Here is a 16771-nt window from a genome sequence, read left to right as displayed (position 1 = left end):
TCAGAAAAAAAAAGGTTAAAACTTAGAATTATAATCTTAATAAAAGATTGTTAGTGTTTTTCATTAAAATACAGATAATAACTCTATGGTAAATATAATTTTGTTTCTTGAGAATAAGGAAACATATTTCTCATAATAATCTTTTTTATAAACCACAGAACACAATGTCAAAAGTATAAAAGCAACACAATCTTTTAGTCTAAACTTTCCTGGTGTAGTTTAAAGTTGTGGCTATGTACTTTTGAGAATTTTATTAGGGCAATCGAGTAAGTAGATAATACTGCTCTCCAAGATCTTTTGCTAACCTGAAGGAAAACAAAATTCTAGAAATCTTAAGGGCTACTACTGATTGTTTAGAGCTAAAAAATCCAATATAATTTGTTATTGTATTTTATATAATCTTATTCCACTTAAATCTAAATCTGGAACAAAAACAGAATTTCTAGCCCAGATAATTGTTCTGCTATATTCAATTAAGTACAACTTAGCTATTGTTAGACTAATATTTACCTAACATATTTATATTGGGAAAATATCTGTAAAGAGGGCAGGTCCTTTATAAACTTTAATTGCAATGCTACAGCATGAGATTTGCTAGTTGTCTATTTACTCATCAGTAAAGAAGGCAAAATCTGTTTTAACATTTAAACTTCTTGGAAAAGATAAGCCATGAATTGTCTTGAAAATATAAATTGGTAATTAACATAATTTAAAATTTGGAAAAATTCACAAACATTCATATTCATATTTAGAAACTGAAATTGATGTTTACTGTATCACTTTTGGAAAACTGCAGAATGTCTGACAAAAGCACGTCTAATTGTAGCACTGTACCATCATCCCTTTGTGCATGTTTCTGCTAATGAAGTAAATTTAGCTTCCAAATTATTTAAAAAGTCAAGACCATCTTCTTCCTGTTTTTCACTGCAGCAACCTACAGAACCAGCTGGAGATCCTCTTCCTTCATAGTTATATGTAAGGATATAGTCTTGAGATGGGATGTGGTCTTCATTCTGATTACATAGATGCAATTTCTGTAAAATAAAAAAAGGATTATATTATTGTTTTAAACACACTTAAATGTATGAACATAAAATTAATTTTTTTATTTACCTTTTATGTTTAATTTTTAACCAGTGTGTCCTCTAATGGAGTCCTACATACAAAAAATGCACATAATTGGTCTATATCACAACCATACCAAAAAGTCATACCAAAAAAAAAAAAAATTACATTTCTAGTCATTCATACAAATATACAAATAAAAACTTTGTATACAAATGTTATATTTAAGTACATTTAAATTACCATTAAATGATTATCCCTAAATTTTATATCTAGAGCCCAGGCTAGTTGACAGATGGTGACATTATGCATAGTGGTGAAGAATTTGAGCTTGAATGGTCAAACGGTCCTAATTTTGAGTCGTCACTCTGGCTTTACCAGCTAGCTGTATTACTTTGAGCAAGTTACTAAACATCTCTAAATTTCCCTCTCCTCACATCTAAACTAGGAATGCAGACAGTGACTACCTCACAGGATCATTATTAAATGATGAAATAATAGCACATAAAAAATACCTGCGTGATGCTCAGCACATAGTAAATGTACAATAGATGTTAACTAAAATTGCTATTCCATGCCATTATAAAGTAGGTAAGAATTACCACATTGGCTTCAGAATCAAGTTTCCAAGATAACTAAAACGTGACAAAGTAGAGATGAACAAAAAAATTCAGTGATATTAAAAGTAACATAACTCATATTGCAAAAACCTGGTCTTTGGAATGCAGAGGCCAAGCATTCGGCCACATCTACCCTTGTTGTCTGTCACATACTCATTGGCTGACTTATCAGACTCCTGTATCTCCTCCCTTCCTCACTTGTTTGCCCATTCCCTCTATAACCTGAGCTTATTTCCTTGTCTTACATCATCAAGTGCCTTCCTTCACGACCATTTTAGCCTCACATCCCATTACCTGGTGTGTACATTGAAGAACACTCCTCTAAGAGTGCTTCTTAAGCTTCTCTCCTTCTCAACCTGGTATTACATGAAACTGACTGTCTAGAAACAGAAAAAAGATTAATACTTGTATTTCAAGAGAAAAAAAATCCCATGGACGTACGATAAGCTAGAGCCATGTCACAGAATACTGCCCATTTGCAGTCTGTCAAAGCATCAAGCGCTTCTTCTGGTCCAGTGTTTGTTACAATAGTAATGGTAACCTCTGATCAAAGAAGTGAAAACTCAGTACCAGAAGGAATATTTAATCCAGTGGTTCTCTACCTGCGCTGCACATGAATCAACTGAGGAGTTTTACATTAAAATTAAAGCCAAATCAATTCAATCAACATCTTTCAAGGTGGAGCACAGGCAATAGTATTTTTTAAAAGTTTCCCATGAGATTTTGATGTGCTGTCGGGATTGAAAATCCCTTATTTAATCTCTCTTTTCTTTCACGTCCTTGCTTTCTTCTGAATAAAACATTTTATATTTGCATGGTGCTTCTTAGATTAAAAATAGTTCAGATAGATCATATTATTTAATGTTCATCCTAGAACTGTGTATAGATGCTTTGTTCATATAAAGAAATTAAGGTTTGATTTGGGGAGTTTTGTGATTCTGAGAAATGAGATTTTTTTTTTCATATTCTCCTATATTAAAAAAGCTTGTGAGGTAAACACACATCTAAAAATGAAATGTAACCTCCAATTTTCGTGAACTTTTAGAAATTAAGAGAATATGACACATGAAATAAAATCTTTTTTCTATTAAATAATGTAACATGATCAATGAACAGAGGGAGAAATAATGAGAGTAAGATAGAGGATGCAATGTAGAATATGGAAAAGCAGTTTCTTAAAAAATATAGGCTAATTTCAATTTCTCATTGTTCTCCACTTAGACATTTAAATCGTACAGCCAAATAACTTAGGGAAACTCACTTCATGAAGACGGGGCTGAGTGAAATTATGCCACTCTGAGTAAGTGTATCTGGAGTTGTCCATCTCCACATGTCCTCCCCTGCAGGAATCCAGGGTGTGATGGTGCCCGCGACATGATTCCAAGGTCTGGTGTCCTCCTTTGACCATTTCAATGATTTCCTGTCCTCCATTTTTGACTCCTGATCCCATAGTACCACAAAGTCCTTGGCTAGAGTTGTTGACTGTCTGGGTCATAAACCCATTACCAGAACACTGAAATGAAATAAAATAAAATAAAATAAAATAAAATAAAATAAAATAAAATAAAATAAAAATAAAAAAATAAAAAAAAATAAATAAAATAAAATAAAATAAAATAAAATAAAATAAAATAAAATAAAATAAAATAATTCATATTGGGAGAAAATGGATTTCAAGTAAAGTCACAAGAACATGAGGGATAAAGAACATTTCAACCTTTTATTCACTTGTTCACTCATTCATTCAACAAACATTTATCATTTTCCAATATGTGTTCAGTCGAGAGATGCAAAGATAGACATGATCCATCAGTAGCTCCAAGAAGCTCTAATTCCAATAAGGCAAAAAAATAGACAATTATTTTTAAGATGCGATTATTCTGATACATAGGTGAACATGGGATGCTATAGGAGCACAGAAAAAAAAGAGCATTGAAATGCAACTCTTGAGAAGGCAACTGTAGCAGACTTGGAAAATTGAGCTGAAGGACTCCTACTGAGAAATGAGAGAACAAATGGGAGGAAGAATGCACTATCTGCAAGAGGGTCTAGAGGCAAAGCATGCTTTAGGGGTCCTCAACTTCAACCTATTGAGAATAGCTACCACGCAGAATTCAGAGAGAAAGAGGAAGCTGGAAAGGTTGTAAAAGGTCAGAGGACAAAAAGACCTACATGCCATGCTAATACATGTAGATTATCCTGAGATTATGAGGATTCAAAGAAGAGCTTTCAGAATAGGGGAGGAGTGTATTTTTTAAATCATTCTAGGCAATAATATGAAAGACAAATAAGAGTTTAGAGTCATAGAAACAAGAGAGGTCACTGGATTATTCTAGGTGAAAAATGATAAGGACCTAAGCCAGAGTAGAAACAGTAATGGACTCCATAGAGAGCTTCTTGTTGGTTAGATGGATGAGGCAGCAAAGAGAAAGGTCAAGAATAATTCCTACGTGTTCTACTGTGCAACTAAATTGATGGTACAATTCATACCGAAATAGAGAAGGAAGAGCTTGTGGGTGAGAGGAAGGTGAGCAATTCGATTTTGGATGTGGTAAACTTGAGAAACTTGTGTGATGTCCAAAATGAGTATATGAATATGTGGATCTGAGGCTTAGGTGAGAGACATATTCTGGAGATAGAATTTGGAAAGCAGCTACCATGTAGGTGGTAGTTCAAGTCCCACGAATAAACAACATCACTCCGAGGAAACTGTGGGCTAAAAGAAAAGAAAGCTAAGAATAAAACCACAAGAAACATCACATTTTAAGGGGTGGATAAAGGAATTAGAGCTGTGACAGAATTGATCTGGAATAGCCACTGTGATAATGGAAGCAAAGAGGCATGACTCTGAAGCCCTGCAAAAAAGGAATGTGGCAAGGAGGTCAATAATCAAAGTAGAAAAAAATCAAAGTAGGATAAGCACTGGTTCAAATAAAGTAAGCACCATTGGTTCAAGTAAAAAAGTAGCCACTGGTGATCTTTGTCAAAAGAATTTCTAGGATTGCTGAGTGAACAGAAAGTAATATCATAGAGATCGAATAAAAATCTTTCCTTCCAAAAGTTCAGTTTCAAAGAAAAATATATATGGAGGACACTAGAGAAGAACAAGGAGTAAAGACAATGTTTTAAAATGAAAAAGATAAATTGATTAACGTTAACTTAATGCTGGAACTTCACACCAACCCTCTGAGCCACAGGCGAGAAGTTGAGTTACAGTGGGAACCTCAGTGTTAGATCTGATTATAAACCATTGTGTTCATGACAAGATCGCCATTAAAATCAGGCTCCTTTGTGCCATCTTTCTATCAATTTAACTTTTTTTTATTTAATATGCAGAGTAACTAAACTGGAAGATTTTCAAGTTTAGATGATTTACTGAACTTGAAATATATCTATAAAAGTCATACTCATTTTCTCATTGCCTTGGGAAAAAAATACCAGAAAAAGAGAACTGAAAGTAGCCAGTTGGTGGCACTGCTACCTATATTTTTGGCTTAGGTTGCTGCTATAGTAAATCTCTACTTCAAATTTTTTTTAAAAACTTGATTTCCAAATCTCCTTGATAGTATAATTTTGTCATTATAAATACATGTTTAGAGATCATATTTCTAAGCTAATAAGAGGAGAATTGAAAATAAAATGAAGGCCAAGCCCACAGTGCTGTTCACATTCTCTCTACTCTCCACCTGCCGACAAGTGCATTTCCCAAAGTTTATTTCCACAGAGTATCAACTCCTTCTCCATGTCAATGATTTCCAGATTTACTTTTCCAGGCCCGATTTTTCATCCAACTCCTAACCCCATCTAAATACTTTTAACATAAACTCAGAGCCAAAACTAAAGTCATCTCATTGTACTAAAAATGAGTTTATATATTCCCTATAAAATTTTGTTACATTTTATAAAAAATACACCTAAAATTATGTTCTGGTACAAATTAATAATTCCAAAATCTTTCGAGAAGTATTCTTAATAGAGAACAGGTAAATAGATGTAAGTACAATATGGTGCAGTGGCTGATAATTACTATCAGCTCTAACATCAAATGGCAAAGAATAAATATTAAGTAAAGCTCACTCATTCCATGCTCAGATATAAAAATACAAATTTACTATCTATACAAGGATTAACAAGAGACTGAACCTATTTTCTGAATGAAAAAACAATTATAGGGTTCCACATGTAGACATGTGAGGCATAGATGGGCTATGATTTTCTATGATGGTGGGAGAAAGTGAAAGAGAGAAATAGTTGATAAGAAAGTCATCTTCGTCATGAGATATAGAAAAACTTGATATATAGTTATTGTCCCTAGCAATAGTATCTATCACTTTGATTCCACTTTTTATTGTTACTGAGAAGTAAACAATCCTCATTTGTACACTGAAAATATTTCTTATCCAACCCTATTTTGGTGTCCCGATTACCATCATCTAGTAATCTCATGCTTACTATCAAAAGATCCTAATCTTTTATCTTCCCTATCCCTAATGTCTTCCTTTCTCCTTGAACACTCCACTGATTTAGCATCACACTTCTCAAATTATGCTACTTTTGTGCAGAAAAGCCTTGATTGACTCTATTTTAAAACATCATTTTTTCTATTTCAAATCAATTTATTTACTATTTGTTGAATAATCCTTAAACTTTGTCATCTCCTTTTTTATTCTATAAGTCTTTTCCTCCTCTTTAGTTATTCCCAACATCTCTTCACTTTCAAACACTTCTTATTCTTTAAATTACAGAGTAATCTGTACCTCTCTGTCACCAGGCCTTTCTGGTTGATTCAGACATGATTATACTTAAATGTCAGATAAGTATATTTTTGAATTCAGACAATGCTGTATCACATTCGTGCTAATGGCTACTGTCATAAGCCTATTTATTTTCCCTACAAAAGTAGATTCTATTTCTCATAAATAAATTGAAGTCTTTTTGAGGAAATAATATATCTTGTAAGAATTTTTTTTTGTATATGTCCCTCAAAATAGGAAGCATAATGCCAAACACCTCAGAAGCCCCAAAAAAATAAAAATAAAAAAGAGAATGGCAATAATCTTTCAATCTACACATGCGCTCGCACACACACACACACACACATACATACACAACACATATATCTCTTTGATATTTTCTTTGTTTATCTTCAGAGTTTTTAGTAATTTTTTTTCTCATTTTAAATAGTCAAGATAAAAACAGTATCTGGAAATATACATTGTAGAGAGCAGCCAAAAAGATTGTTATTATAATAAATTTACAACATCAAAGAACAAGTTTTAAATCATAACACTAAAGAGTAGAAAAAAGATAACTAGAACAATAGATCTGATTTAAAAAGTTTAATAAAAGCCACTACATAAATATTTGAATACTGACAGATAAAATGCTTTTGCCTATAAAATCTGACCCAATTAAAAATATAAATAGCTCCTAAATTTCAAAATAACTTCATGAGGATGAATTAAGAAATTATAGGAGATACTCAGAGATATATATTCATTTAGAAAAATTACTTACCACCTTATCATCTCCAGGTGCTTCTGTGTTTGATATAATTAAATTTTGCTGTGCTAAATCTTCAGGAAAACCTTTTTTCTTTTTGGCACCAACAACTCCACATACTAAAGTTAGCAATACAGCTGTTATTTTTAAAAAAAGTAAATATATAGTTTAACATACATAGAATAAAATTATCCATCTTTTGTATCATATCACTTTAGGGGAACAGGAGGCAAATAAAGTCACTAAGCATAATGTCCTCTAAATCACCTTGACCTTTCTAGATTACCAGACCATGATTTAACTTAAATATTAAAATTTGGCATTATTATATGTATGTTTTGATGATAGACCTCTTTAAAGCTTGAATTCTACCCATCATATTAAAGTATTTAGAATTATAATTTAAGTAGTACATTTAAAAAAAAAATTAATGATATTTATATAAGACAAAGACTTTAAGAAGACTTACTGATTCCCAAAAGGATGGTTTACCTATAGCAAAGCATGACAAAACATTTTTCCCAGAATAGATTTAACTCTAAGTCTCAGAATTAAACTTACTTTGTACTTTGTCTAGTCAGAATTTTCATTCTATATTATAATTTTAAAAGGTCGAAATATGTGATAATAAAACTAATAGCAACAACACTCCTTTACACTGTTCTACAAGCTCTTATACCACAAATTGCCAAACTACAGCCCCCAATCCAGTCCACCACATGTTTTTATATGTCACATGAGTATGGTTTTTATATTTTTAAATGGTTGGAAACATCAAAAGAATAATAGTTTATTACATATGAAAATTATATAAAATTCAGATTGTAGTGCCCATAAATAAAGTTATATTGGAACATAGCCCTGCCCATGATTTAAATATTTTCTATGGCTATTTTTGTGCTACAAGGGCAGATTTGATTGGTTATAACTGAAACCATCACATCACATAGCCTGTGAAGTTGAAAATATATAGTATCTAGCCCTTTCCAAAAACAACAAAAAAAATCTACCAACCCCCATCTAATCTAAGTGGCCTCTTGTGACCCTTCTGCTTCCATTTCTATCCCCACTACCCCTTACCCACTACTCTCCAGCCACAATGGTTTCCCTGCCATTCCTCAGTTTTCCCCATAGTCTCACTTTAGGGCCTTTGAACTGACTTTCTCCTCTCACTGAAAGCTCTTTCCCCAGATACTCCACTTGGCTGACTCACCTTTTCCAAAAATAATAAAAGATAACCTTCTCAGTTAGGCCTGACCTATCTACTGAAAAACTGCAATTACTAGCACCAGTCTCCCACACTCACTCCCACACACATTCTACAGCACTACAGATCCTATTTATTTTGCTCTATTTTCTTCTGCCATAGCATTTAATTTATTTGTTTACTGTCTCAAGACAGACTGTTTGGTTTTGATTATTTTTGTCTGTTTTATTCACTGATGAATCCCATGCACCTGGACACAGTTTTTGGCATATCATAGGTGTTCAATATATATTGATTTTGTTGAGTTGATGAAAAATAATGAACACTTATTAAAAATACACCATGTACTGTTTTAAGCTCTTTGCACGAATCAATCAATCCTCAGTGCTACCCCATAAAGTAGGCTATTATAATTATCCCCTTTTACAATGAGAAAACGGAAGCACAGTTAAGTAACTTGCCCCAGGTCACATGGCTTACAAATGATAGAGTTGGGGTACAAATCCAGACAGTCTGATTCCAGATTCTTGCTCTTAATCACTAGTCTTAATCACAGAACAAGGGAAAAACAGAGCTAATTTAAGCTGGAGGATTGGGTGGACACAAAAAGAGAGGAAAAGATATGGTGCCATTAGCAACTACACAATTGGTAAGGAGAAGGTTAATACAATTCATAATTGGCAAGATAATATCAAAGAAGAGATACTGTTGTGATCTGAACATCTCCCACAAGTCTGTGGCTAAATGGTGAGAAGATATGAAATAAAAATGGCTTTTAGTGGACTTTCATATAGCAGAAGTTTTAGATTGTCTTCTAGTACTAGAAAGGGTAGTGTGATGACCAAAAAATAAAATTTTTTATGTTGACAGATTTAGCACAATCTAAGGAATTTTCAACAGTTCTGTCCAAATATGAAATCTTTTATCTCAGAAAGGATCTTGCTCCTTCTCACAGAAAACAGTCAATCAGACCTTAGATAATAACACGAAAAGAATTTGTAAAGGGGACTCATACCTGATGGGTGGTTGGACAAGATTACTTTCTAAAGGCATTTTCTTGCATCCAGATATTTTATATATTTTAACTTTAAGTAAATAAAAAGACTTACAAAAAAGTAATGCTATGCCCAGTAGGATCGCAAGGATTGCCCATTTTCCAAGTGATGCCCCTGCACTCCTTTTAGTCACCACACATTGACTTGGATGAGTACAATCGCAGAGATTAACTCTCAAGGTTTTTGTTGCGGATTGGCCTGCTCTATCTTTGACAGTAATAGGAATATTATATTCTTGAAAGTCAGCATTTTTTCGATATGTAAGACGGGCAGCTGTATCTGAAAGAAAATAAAATAATTATATTTTTAATAAATATTTATTCCTCCCTTAGCATTTACTTTACCACATTGGTTTGTAAAGATATTATTCTCAAAGAACCACCTGCCACATGAAAATGAATAAACATAAGTGACTATCTCCAACTTGTTTAAGCACTAGCATTGCCACACACGTGGTGCTCATTGCAACTTTTACGAGAGAAGCTTAAAGGAATAATTTGGCATTGGAGTGACCCAGTAACATTTCAACAACATTTAATGTTCTCATAATAATTCCCTTATCTACAAAGTAATAATGCTAGATTGGCTCTTAACATACATTTCAAGCATTTTTCTATAGTATCACTTTATGACACTCATAGAGAATTAACACCTATAGACAAACAAAGGGTGTTTTAAGTTCACATATTACTATCCATTTACCTTCTGGTACCTGTCCATTATCCTCATGGATAAGGCATTTTTCAAAACACAATAGACCCTTTGTGATTAATGCCTTGCCTCCAGAAGTAATCTCCATACCAAAAAGCTAATTAATATCACCCAAGCTAGCTATAAAGCTTACACAAAACAGCCATATTTATATCATAAAAATGCATAATTATCAACTGTGATATTTCCCTCAAAAGTCTTAATACCTTATTTAAATGATCTTATTACCAGCTGACCAAAAACCCCACACACTTTCAATGGCCAATACCACACTGAGTTTTTGCAATGCACTAACTGAAATGACAAAATATCATAATGCACACCCTGAAAGTCATCTGTAATTTGTAAGCCATGCTTAAATGCAGTTATAGTTGTAGGAACCTCAAAGATTTTCGACTGCACCACATACCTGGAGCTTCCCAGAAGAATGTGAATTACTACTCAGGTTTATTTTGACTCTTCAGGATCATACTGTGTCTAAGGTAAGATCCTGCTAATCCTTCCGCTCTCTCAAGACCACAAACTGAGCTATAGTCATGTCTCACTGATTCATAGGAGCATATCAGCTTTTGATTTTCCCTGCCACTCAACTCTGCCTTCTTCAAATTATCCTGCTAATTGTCACCAATGTCACCTTTTTAAGACATAAAGCTGTATACAGTATTGCCTTACTTGTACGCTCCTGATGCATACCTGCTGTTATGTAATATACAAAGGCCATTCTCCTTGGCCAGGTATACAGGCCCATCATCACCAGATTCCATCCTTCCTTCAACCCAATCTCACAGCATTTCTACTAAACACTAACAACATTGATTTTCTTATTACGTTAGGCATCTAAAATTTGTTCATGAGAATTAATCATAAATGCTTCATGTAAGTAAACAAGTAAATCTATTCAGAGCATATAAATCATTATGTTTGATTTAATACCATTAATTTTGGAGAGGGTCCATATTTTGTTGATTTCTGGAGAAGTGTTTGCCAAGCTGAAATAAAATGGGGCACCATGGATAGGTTCATCGGGATCAACAGCTGAAATGTCAGTATATCCCATTTTTGGTTTGCAAACGACTAGATAATCTTGAAGTATTTTTGGTGCATTATCATTCACATCTTCAACATTAACTACAAGTGTCCCAGTACATGATCTACCATCTAGGAAGAAGGAGAAAATGTTTAGTGTAGTTTGTCAAGTCTTTTATAATTTCTTATGAAAAAAAAAAACTAGATTTTAAATATATGGGTTTTTTTTAAATAAACTTTTGGTTTTTAGAAGAAATGATAAATAAGAACATAGAAGGATAAATGAAACCTGCAGATCATCTAAAATGAGTACTGCTCTTGATAATATCAGATACAATTCCCAATAAACTTTTTACTAGAGTTTTTACCAAACAGTAAAAATAAATGTATAAATTTCAAACTCTATTTCCTTGGGTTTCTTCTGTGCAGATGTTAGTAAGTAGTAATATGACTACAGAAAAAATATGCTAATCCCAGTATACATTCGAACCACCTAGGGAGATTTTTTTCATATATATGATGCCCAGGCTCCCTAACCAAGGATTCTGATTCAGTTGGTCTAAGCTTGTGTCTATATTTTGATATTTTTTAAAAGTCATAAATTATTTTAATATGAAAACTGGGTTGAGAAGTTCTGGGCTACTTTAAAGAAAAAAATTGGAGGAAAGAATCACTTTGACCTAATAGTCAGCTGAACTATTTAAAGACTCAATGTAAAGTGACATAAAGAGTTCTAAAAGAGTCTGGTGAGATTATTTCATCTAGTCCTAGACTTCAGTATCATCTTTGTCCTCTAACAGAGAGATTTATGAGCATTTAAGGCCCCACCACGCTGGTAATATAAAGATAAAAAAGACATGCTTCTCACTTCCAAGTAGTTTCACCTTGTCAGATGATTAAGAGAAACAGAAACAAAGTCTTTAAAATAACTTCTAAGAATTTCATATACTTACCACAAGAATAATTCTGCATAAGAATAACTGCATTATTCTCAAATTCCTTTATAAAATACCAGATTAAAATTTTTTTGTTTACCTTTGTCTGTTGCCAGGACTGTAATATTATATAAGTTATTTCTGGGAATTGCAGCCTCCCTGTCCAGAATTTTGGAAGTTTTGATTGACCCTGAAATTTCATCAATTGTGATCCACCCTTCAGGATCATGTAATTTTTTGTATCTGTTAATAAAAAAACAAAAATAGCCTTAGCAATCTATTGAATATATTAAAATAAGTTACTGTCTCAATTATTTCAAATACATTATCACTATGTGGTTATAGATTTCTTTGTACCTTAAACCGTTGCTACTTTTAGTTTCAGGGTCATATGCCTTATAGCCATTGATATTCGATCCCACTACTGAATTTTCTTTAATCCGTACATATTGGGCTGCGGGATTGCATTCAGGCCCTTCGTCCTGATCCCTCACGTGAACTGTGACCAAAGCTCTGTTCATGGTTGTCGTCCTGAGTGCACTATCTCTACTAAACGGAGCTTCATTGCCTACTCCAATTTCCAGAATCACTTGATGGTTTTCTTCATAATTCAGTGGCTTTAAAAAAAAATACATGTTTTACAGTATGAGTGTAAAATACATTTGATATTTCAAATAATCTGCGAACTTTTGTCAATTCAAAAAGCACTGCATAAATTCCATGTCCCCATTTAGTCAATATTGACTTTTACCCTTTGCTAAAGATACAAGTGGTTCTTCACTAAGCCTCTAACTAGAGTGTTCCAAAAGTTTCTGCAGGTGGTTTATAGAGTTAAAAAAAAAAAAAAACAATTCCTTAAATATATTGATAGTTCATTCTTACTAAAAAAGAAATTATTCTGAACCTGGAGATAATGCAAAAAAATGACAGTTCTTATGGCCCTGCTTTAGGGCACTGCCTAACAGACCAACCTAAGCATCATCTGACTCTAAGAGAATGCAGCTTTGTTTCATTTACTATTTACTACTGACTAGGGCCCAAATATTTTATAGCTCTTATAAAATTAAATGTTGACTTAAAAATATTTGAAAAGGTGCGATGATCTTATTTTCTCTCTGATTGAAAAGGTATTCTCGATGCATGCTTTAATTGCCTTATCAGACAGATAATTGAGCAATCTTATTTCAGCTTTTCCTTTTATCAAAACCCATCCAGACTCTCATTTCTTCTTAGGAATCTGCTTTGGTTTTTTGCTGGTTCCTTCATTAATGACTTAAGTAGAACTCTAACCCGTGCTCACTATCTATTTTTATGAAAATTATATTTTGGCAATTGAGAATTATACTTCGGCATTGTCTAGTTTGTCTGAAGAAGCTCTCACAATGAAAACACAGTTGAGTAAGAAAAAATAGAATACGCTTAATGGTATCACTATTATTATCATCATCCTGTTTTACAGAGCAGGAAAATGGAGAAGAGGAGATAAACTGATTTTCCCAAGGCTCAAAGGTTCTCCTTTAAAATGGAGTTTGAAGCCAGGTAGTCTGGCTTGAGTTCATTTCCTTAACCACCACACTATAATTCCTCTGCTATTCTATGCTGCTTAACTGCTTCACCAGCCTTTAAAAATTTTTAAATCAATCCATTAAATATAATTGATTTTCAGGCAGCGGATCAAGCGAAATCCATAACACACGGTTTTACACTGTACTACAAAGTTGAAGCACTTTTGTCTTTGATTCTCTTTCTTCTTATCAAAACAATCACTGGCTGAAAGGAACAAAGTCAAAACTGATGAGTAAAATTTTTGTTTTAAACCTTTCCCCAGACCTAAGTATTATCAGGCTGAGATACTAATGTCATGAGTCCACTAAGAAGTCGAGAAAATTTCCGAATCTTAGAAACCATAAAATGCACGTGAAAGCTCTTTTATTTTTTATGACTATCCCAGAAACTAGAGTTAAGAAGGAATACAAATTAATATGTTTATTTGTCACTAATGAACATCATCTCACAAATTACATGGCTTGGTATGATCATGCAGAGAGTTGGAGCATCTGTTGACAATGAGAAATTGATGGAAATTTAGGAAACATCTGCTGCACTAGAGGAGGTACAGTTATTTGATCTAGAGCCGCTTGCTGAAGTCTTTGAATTCCTTTATGTAATTTTTCTAGGCTTAAGCTGAATATTGTCTTAGGGGCTTAAAACTCTGCAATATTAAAAATCTGCCCAGATGAAATCAATGATTAATGAAAAAATATATGATTCTCTTCCACCCCAGGGTATGTTTTTGTTTCATCAAATTGAAAAAAAAGTTCAAAAATATCCTATTATCTGCACTAAGGTGCTAACGACTCCCTAGAAAAGAAGTGTTGTGTTGTTGTGGAGCTGAAGACCCTCTCTGGTTAAGAATGACCAAGAACAATATCTTTCTCACTCAAACTCATATGCTCTGTGCTGCTGCTGCTACTGCTACTGAAATAAAAAACAAAACAAAATAAAAAACATTGAGATACAAAGATTACCCAGGACTGAACTAAAGACTGTATCAACTCATGTTCCATGATTCCAAAAATGTTATTTTTTTAAGATAAAAGTTATCTTTTTATGAAAAATAAGAACATGTTGATACTTTAAAAAATATAATAATAATATCCTATAGTTTACCAAGTGCTTTCGCTTTCATTACTATATTGAATAGCTACTACAGTGACAGAGAGAAGCATTATGTACATTTTACAGATAATACAGAGGCTAACTTTCCAAGAACATATAACTATGCAAAGCATTTTAGCATAGTGCTTAAGAACATACTTGGAATCAAAGAGACTTAGGTTCAAATTCTGCCTCTATTACATTCTAGCTGTGTGATCTTGAGAAAGTTTCTTACTCTCTCTAAGACTAAGTTTTCTCTCCTGTACCATTGCTGCAAAAATAACATTTAACATTATAGCACGTAGTAAGGGCTTTACCTTATAGGTTTTAGTAATCTCTGTCTCTCAAATTATCACACAAGCAAATACAAGAAGTAAATGCTGTATTTTTTGTTAACAGCCAATATTATGTAATCATAGGAGAAACCAACTAACAAGGCAATGTTTGGAAGCATTGTTTGGCTAAAGAAGTATACCTGAGCAATCTTTGGTTTAACCTACAGATTATTTAATTATTTAAAATATAAAAGAATTTTAGAAGTGCACTTCTATCTTTAAGGCAGTCAACACATTGATTTCATAACCAGTACGGCGGTTAGTCATCATCAGGTACGTAGCTTACATGACAGAAAGATGGATTTCAAAAGCCCTAATTATAGTGTTTGATTTTAAAATAGAAGATACCACATCAAGGTTAGAAAGTATTTGAAGATACAAGTACACAAATACAAATCTTTACCAAGGAAAAGAATAAGATACCTTTAAAGACCAGTGTGGTTACCAAAAGAGCTCTGCAATGAACTCAGGTTTTCTAAAGGTTTGCACATAATTTAGAAAGGAAGTCATAACGTGGCAAATGCAAATTTCATTGGCCAAAATGTAAAAGAATACTATGAATGGCTCAAAGAAAGAGAGAAGGTAAGATGAGCAAAGGAGCTGATAATGACAAAAGAAGGAGATAATTTAAAAAGTAAACTCAGAGACGTAGAAATGAATTGAAGTTACAAAAGGAGAAGACCTCCTATACAACTGAAGTCATGGCTTCGTAGAGTTAAGTAACCCAAGTATGCAAATGAAGAGCTATAAGGGAAACATGACCTGAGAGTACCCAACTAGAAGGAGAACAGCACGGTATTTCTAAGGAAGGGTTCTGCATCAGGAATATCTGGGTCTGCATCTTGGCTTTATCACCTCTGAACTGTATGGACTAGAGCAAGTTATTTCACTTCTTTTGACATAGCCTCCCTATCTTGAAACAGGAAGAATGATAGGAACAACCATGGAATTGTTGTGAAGGTTAAAAATAAATTTGTTAATCCAATTTTTTTGTTGTTTTTTAACAATTTCAGAGCATGGGAAAAAATTAAAAATATTTTTATGAAGCAAGCCTAATATTGATATAAAAACTCAACAGAAATTGTGCAAAAAGAGAAATCTATAAACAAATATTTTTAATTGTAAAATGGTAATAATACCTTATCCTAAATGAATATGACAACTATAACTTACATAAGGTGCTTAATATGATTCCCTGTGACATAAAACATACTCAATATACGGTTAACTATTTTAAAATTGCAAAAGTATTTCCTAAATGTAGGAACTAGGGTGTAATTATAAGTGCAACTATCTTATGTTTAAAAATAATGAAAATATATGCATACGAATTTTATTGGGGAGGAAATTTCCTATATTCTTCATATGTGAAATTAAGTTAAACTGAGCCAGAGACAAAGCAGTTAAGTATCACCAAATAATTGCCCTCCCTCCCAGGGAATCTTGGAGTGGTACCCAGAAGTCGTTCACCAGAAAAAAAACATATGTTTGTTAGTCACTTAGAGCAAGAAATATTCTAGGATATAGGATTTCTATATTCTAGGATATACAATTTCTGAAGATATCTGGAAACATTTTTCTTAATATCTCTGTGATCAACACTCTTTGGGAGGAAAAAAATCCACTCCATTGATTCCATTCTGGAATTCCAAATATA

The 16771-nt window shown here is 33.1% G+C and overlaps 1 protein-coding gene across 2 annotated transcripts in view; it reads right to left on the bottom strand.

The window, feature by feature from the left end:
* Positions 1–343: 343 nt before the first annotated feature.
* Positions 344–16771, bottom strand: part of DSC3 (desmocollin 3) — a 42654-nt gene continuing 26226 nt past the window's right edge. The window contains exons 10-17 of one of the 2 annotated variants that reach the window (XM_039843942.1): positions 12479–12738; positions 12222–12364; positions 11094–11318; positions 9504–9728; positions 7203–7324; positions 2947–3198; positions 1114–1156; positions 905–1034 (exon numbers count right to left, since the gene is read on the bottom strand). In XM_039843942.1, the coding sequence (XP_039699876.1) occupies positions 1130–1156; positions 2947–3198; positions 7203–7324; positions 9504–9728; positions 11094–11318; positions 12222–12364; positions 12479–12738 (1254 nt within the window). In that variant the 3' untranslated portion in view covers positions 905–1034; positions 1114–1129. Of the gene's footprint in view, positions 1035–1113; positions 1157–2946; positions 3199–7202; positions 7325–9503; positions 9729–11093; positions 11319–12221; positions 12365–12478; positions 12739–16771 lie in introns of both variants that reach the window. The other variant, XM_039843932.1, reaches the window with a different exon arrangement.

The sequence above is a fragment of the Pteropus medius genome, unplaced genomic scaffold, assembly GCF_902729225.1.
Source record: "Pteropus medius unplaced genomic scaffold, Ma_sr-lr_union100, whole genome shotgun sequence".
NCBI lineage: Eukaryota > Metazoa > Chordata > Mammalia > Chiroptera > Pteropodidae > Pteropus > Pteropus medius.
This window is presented reverse-complemented; position numbering and strand designations above follow the sequence as displayed.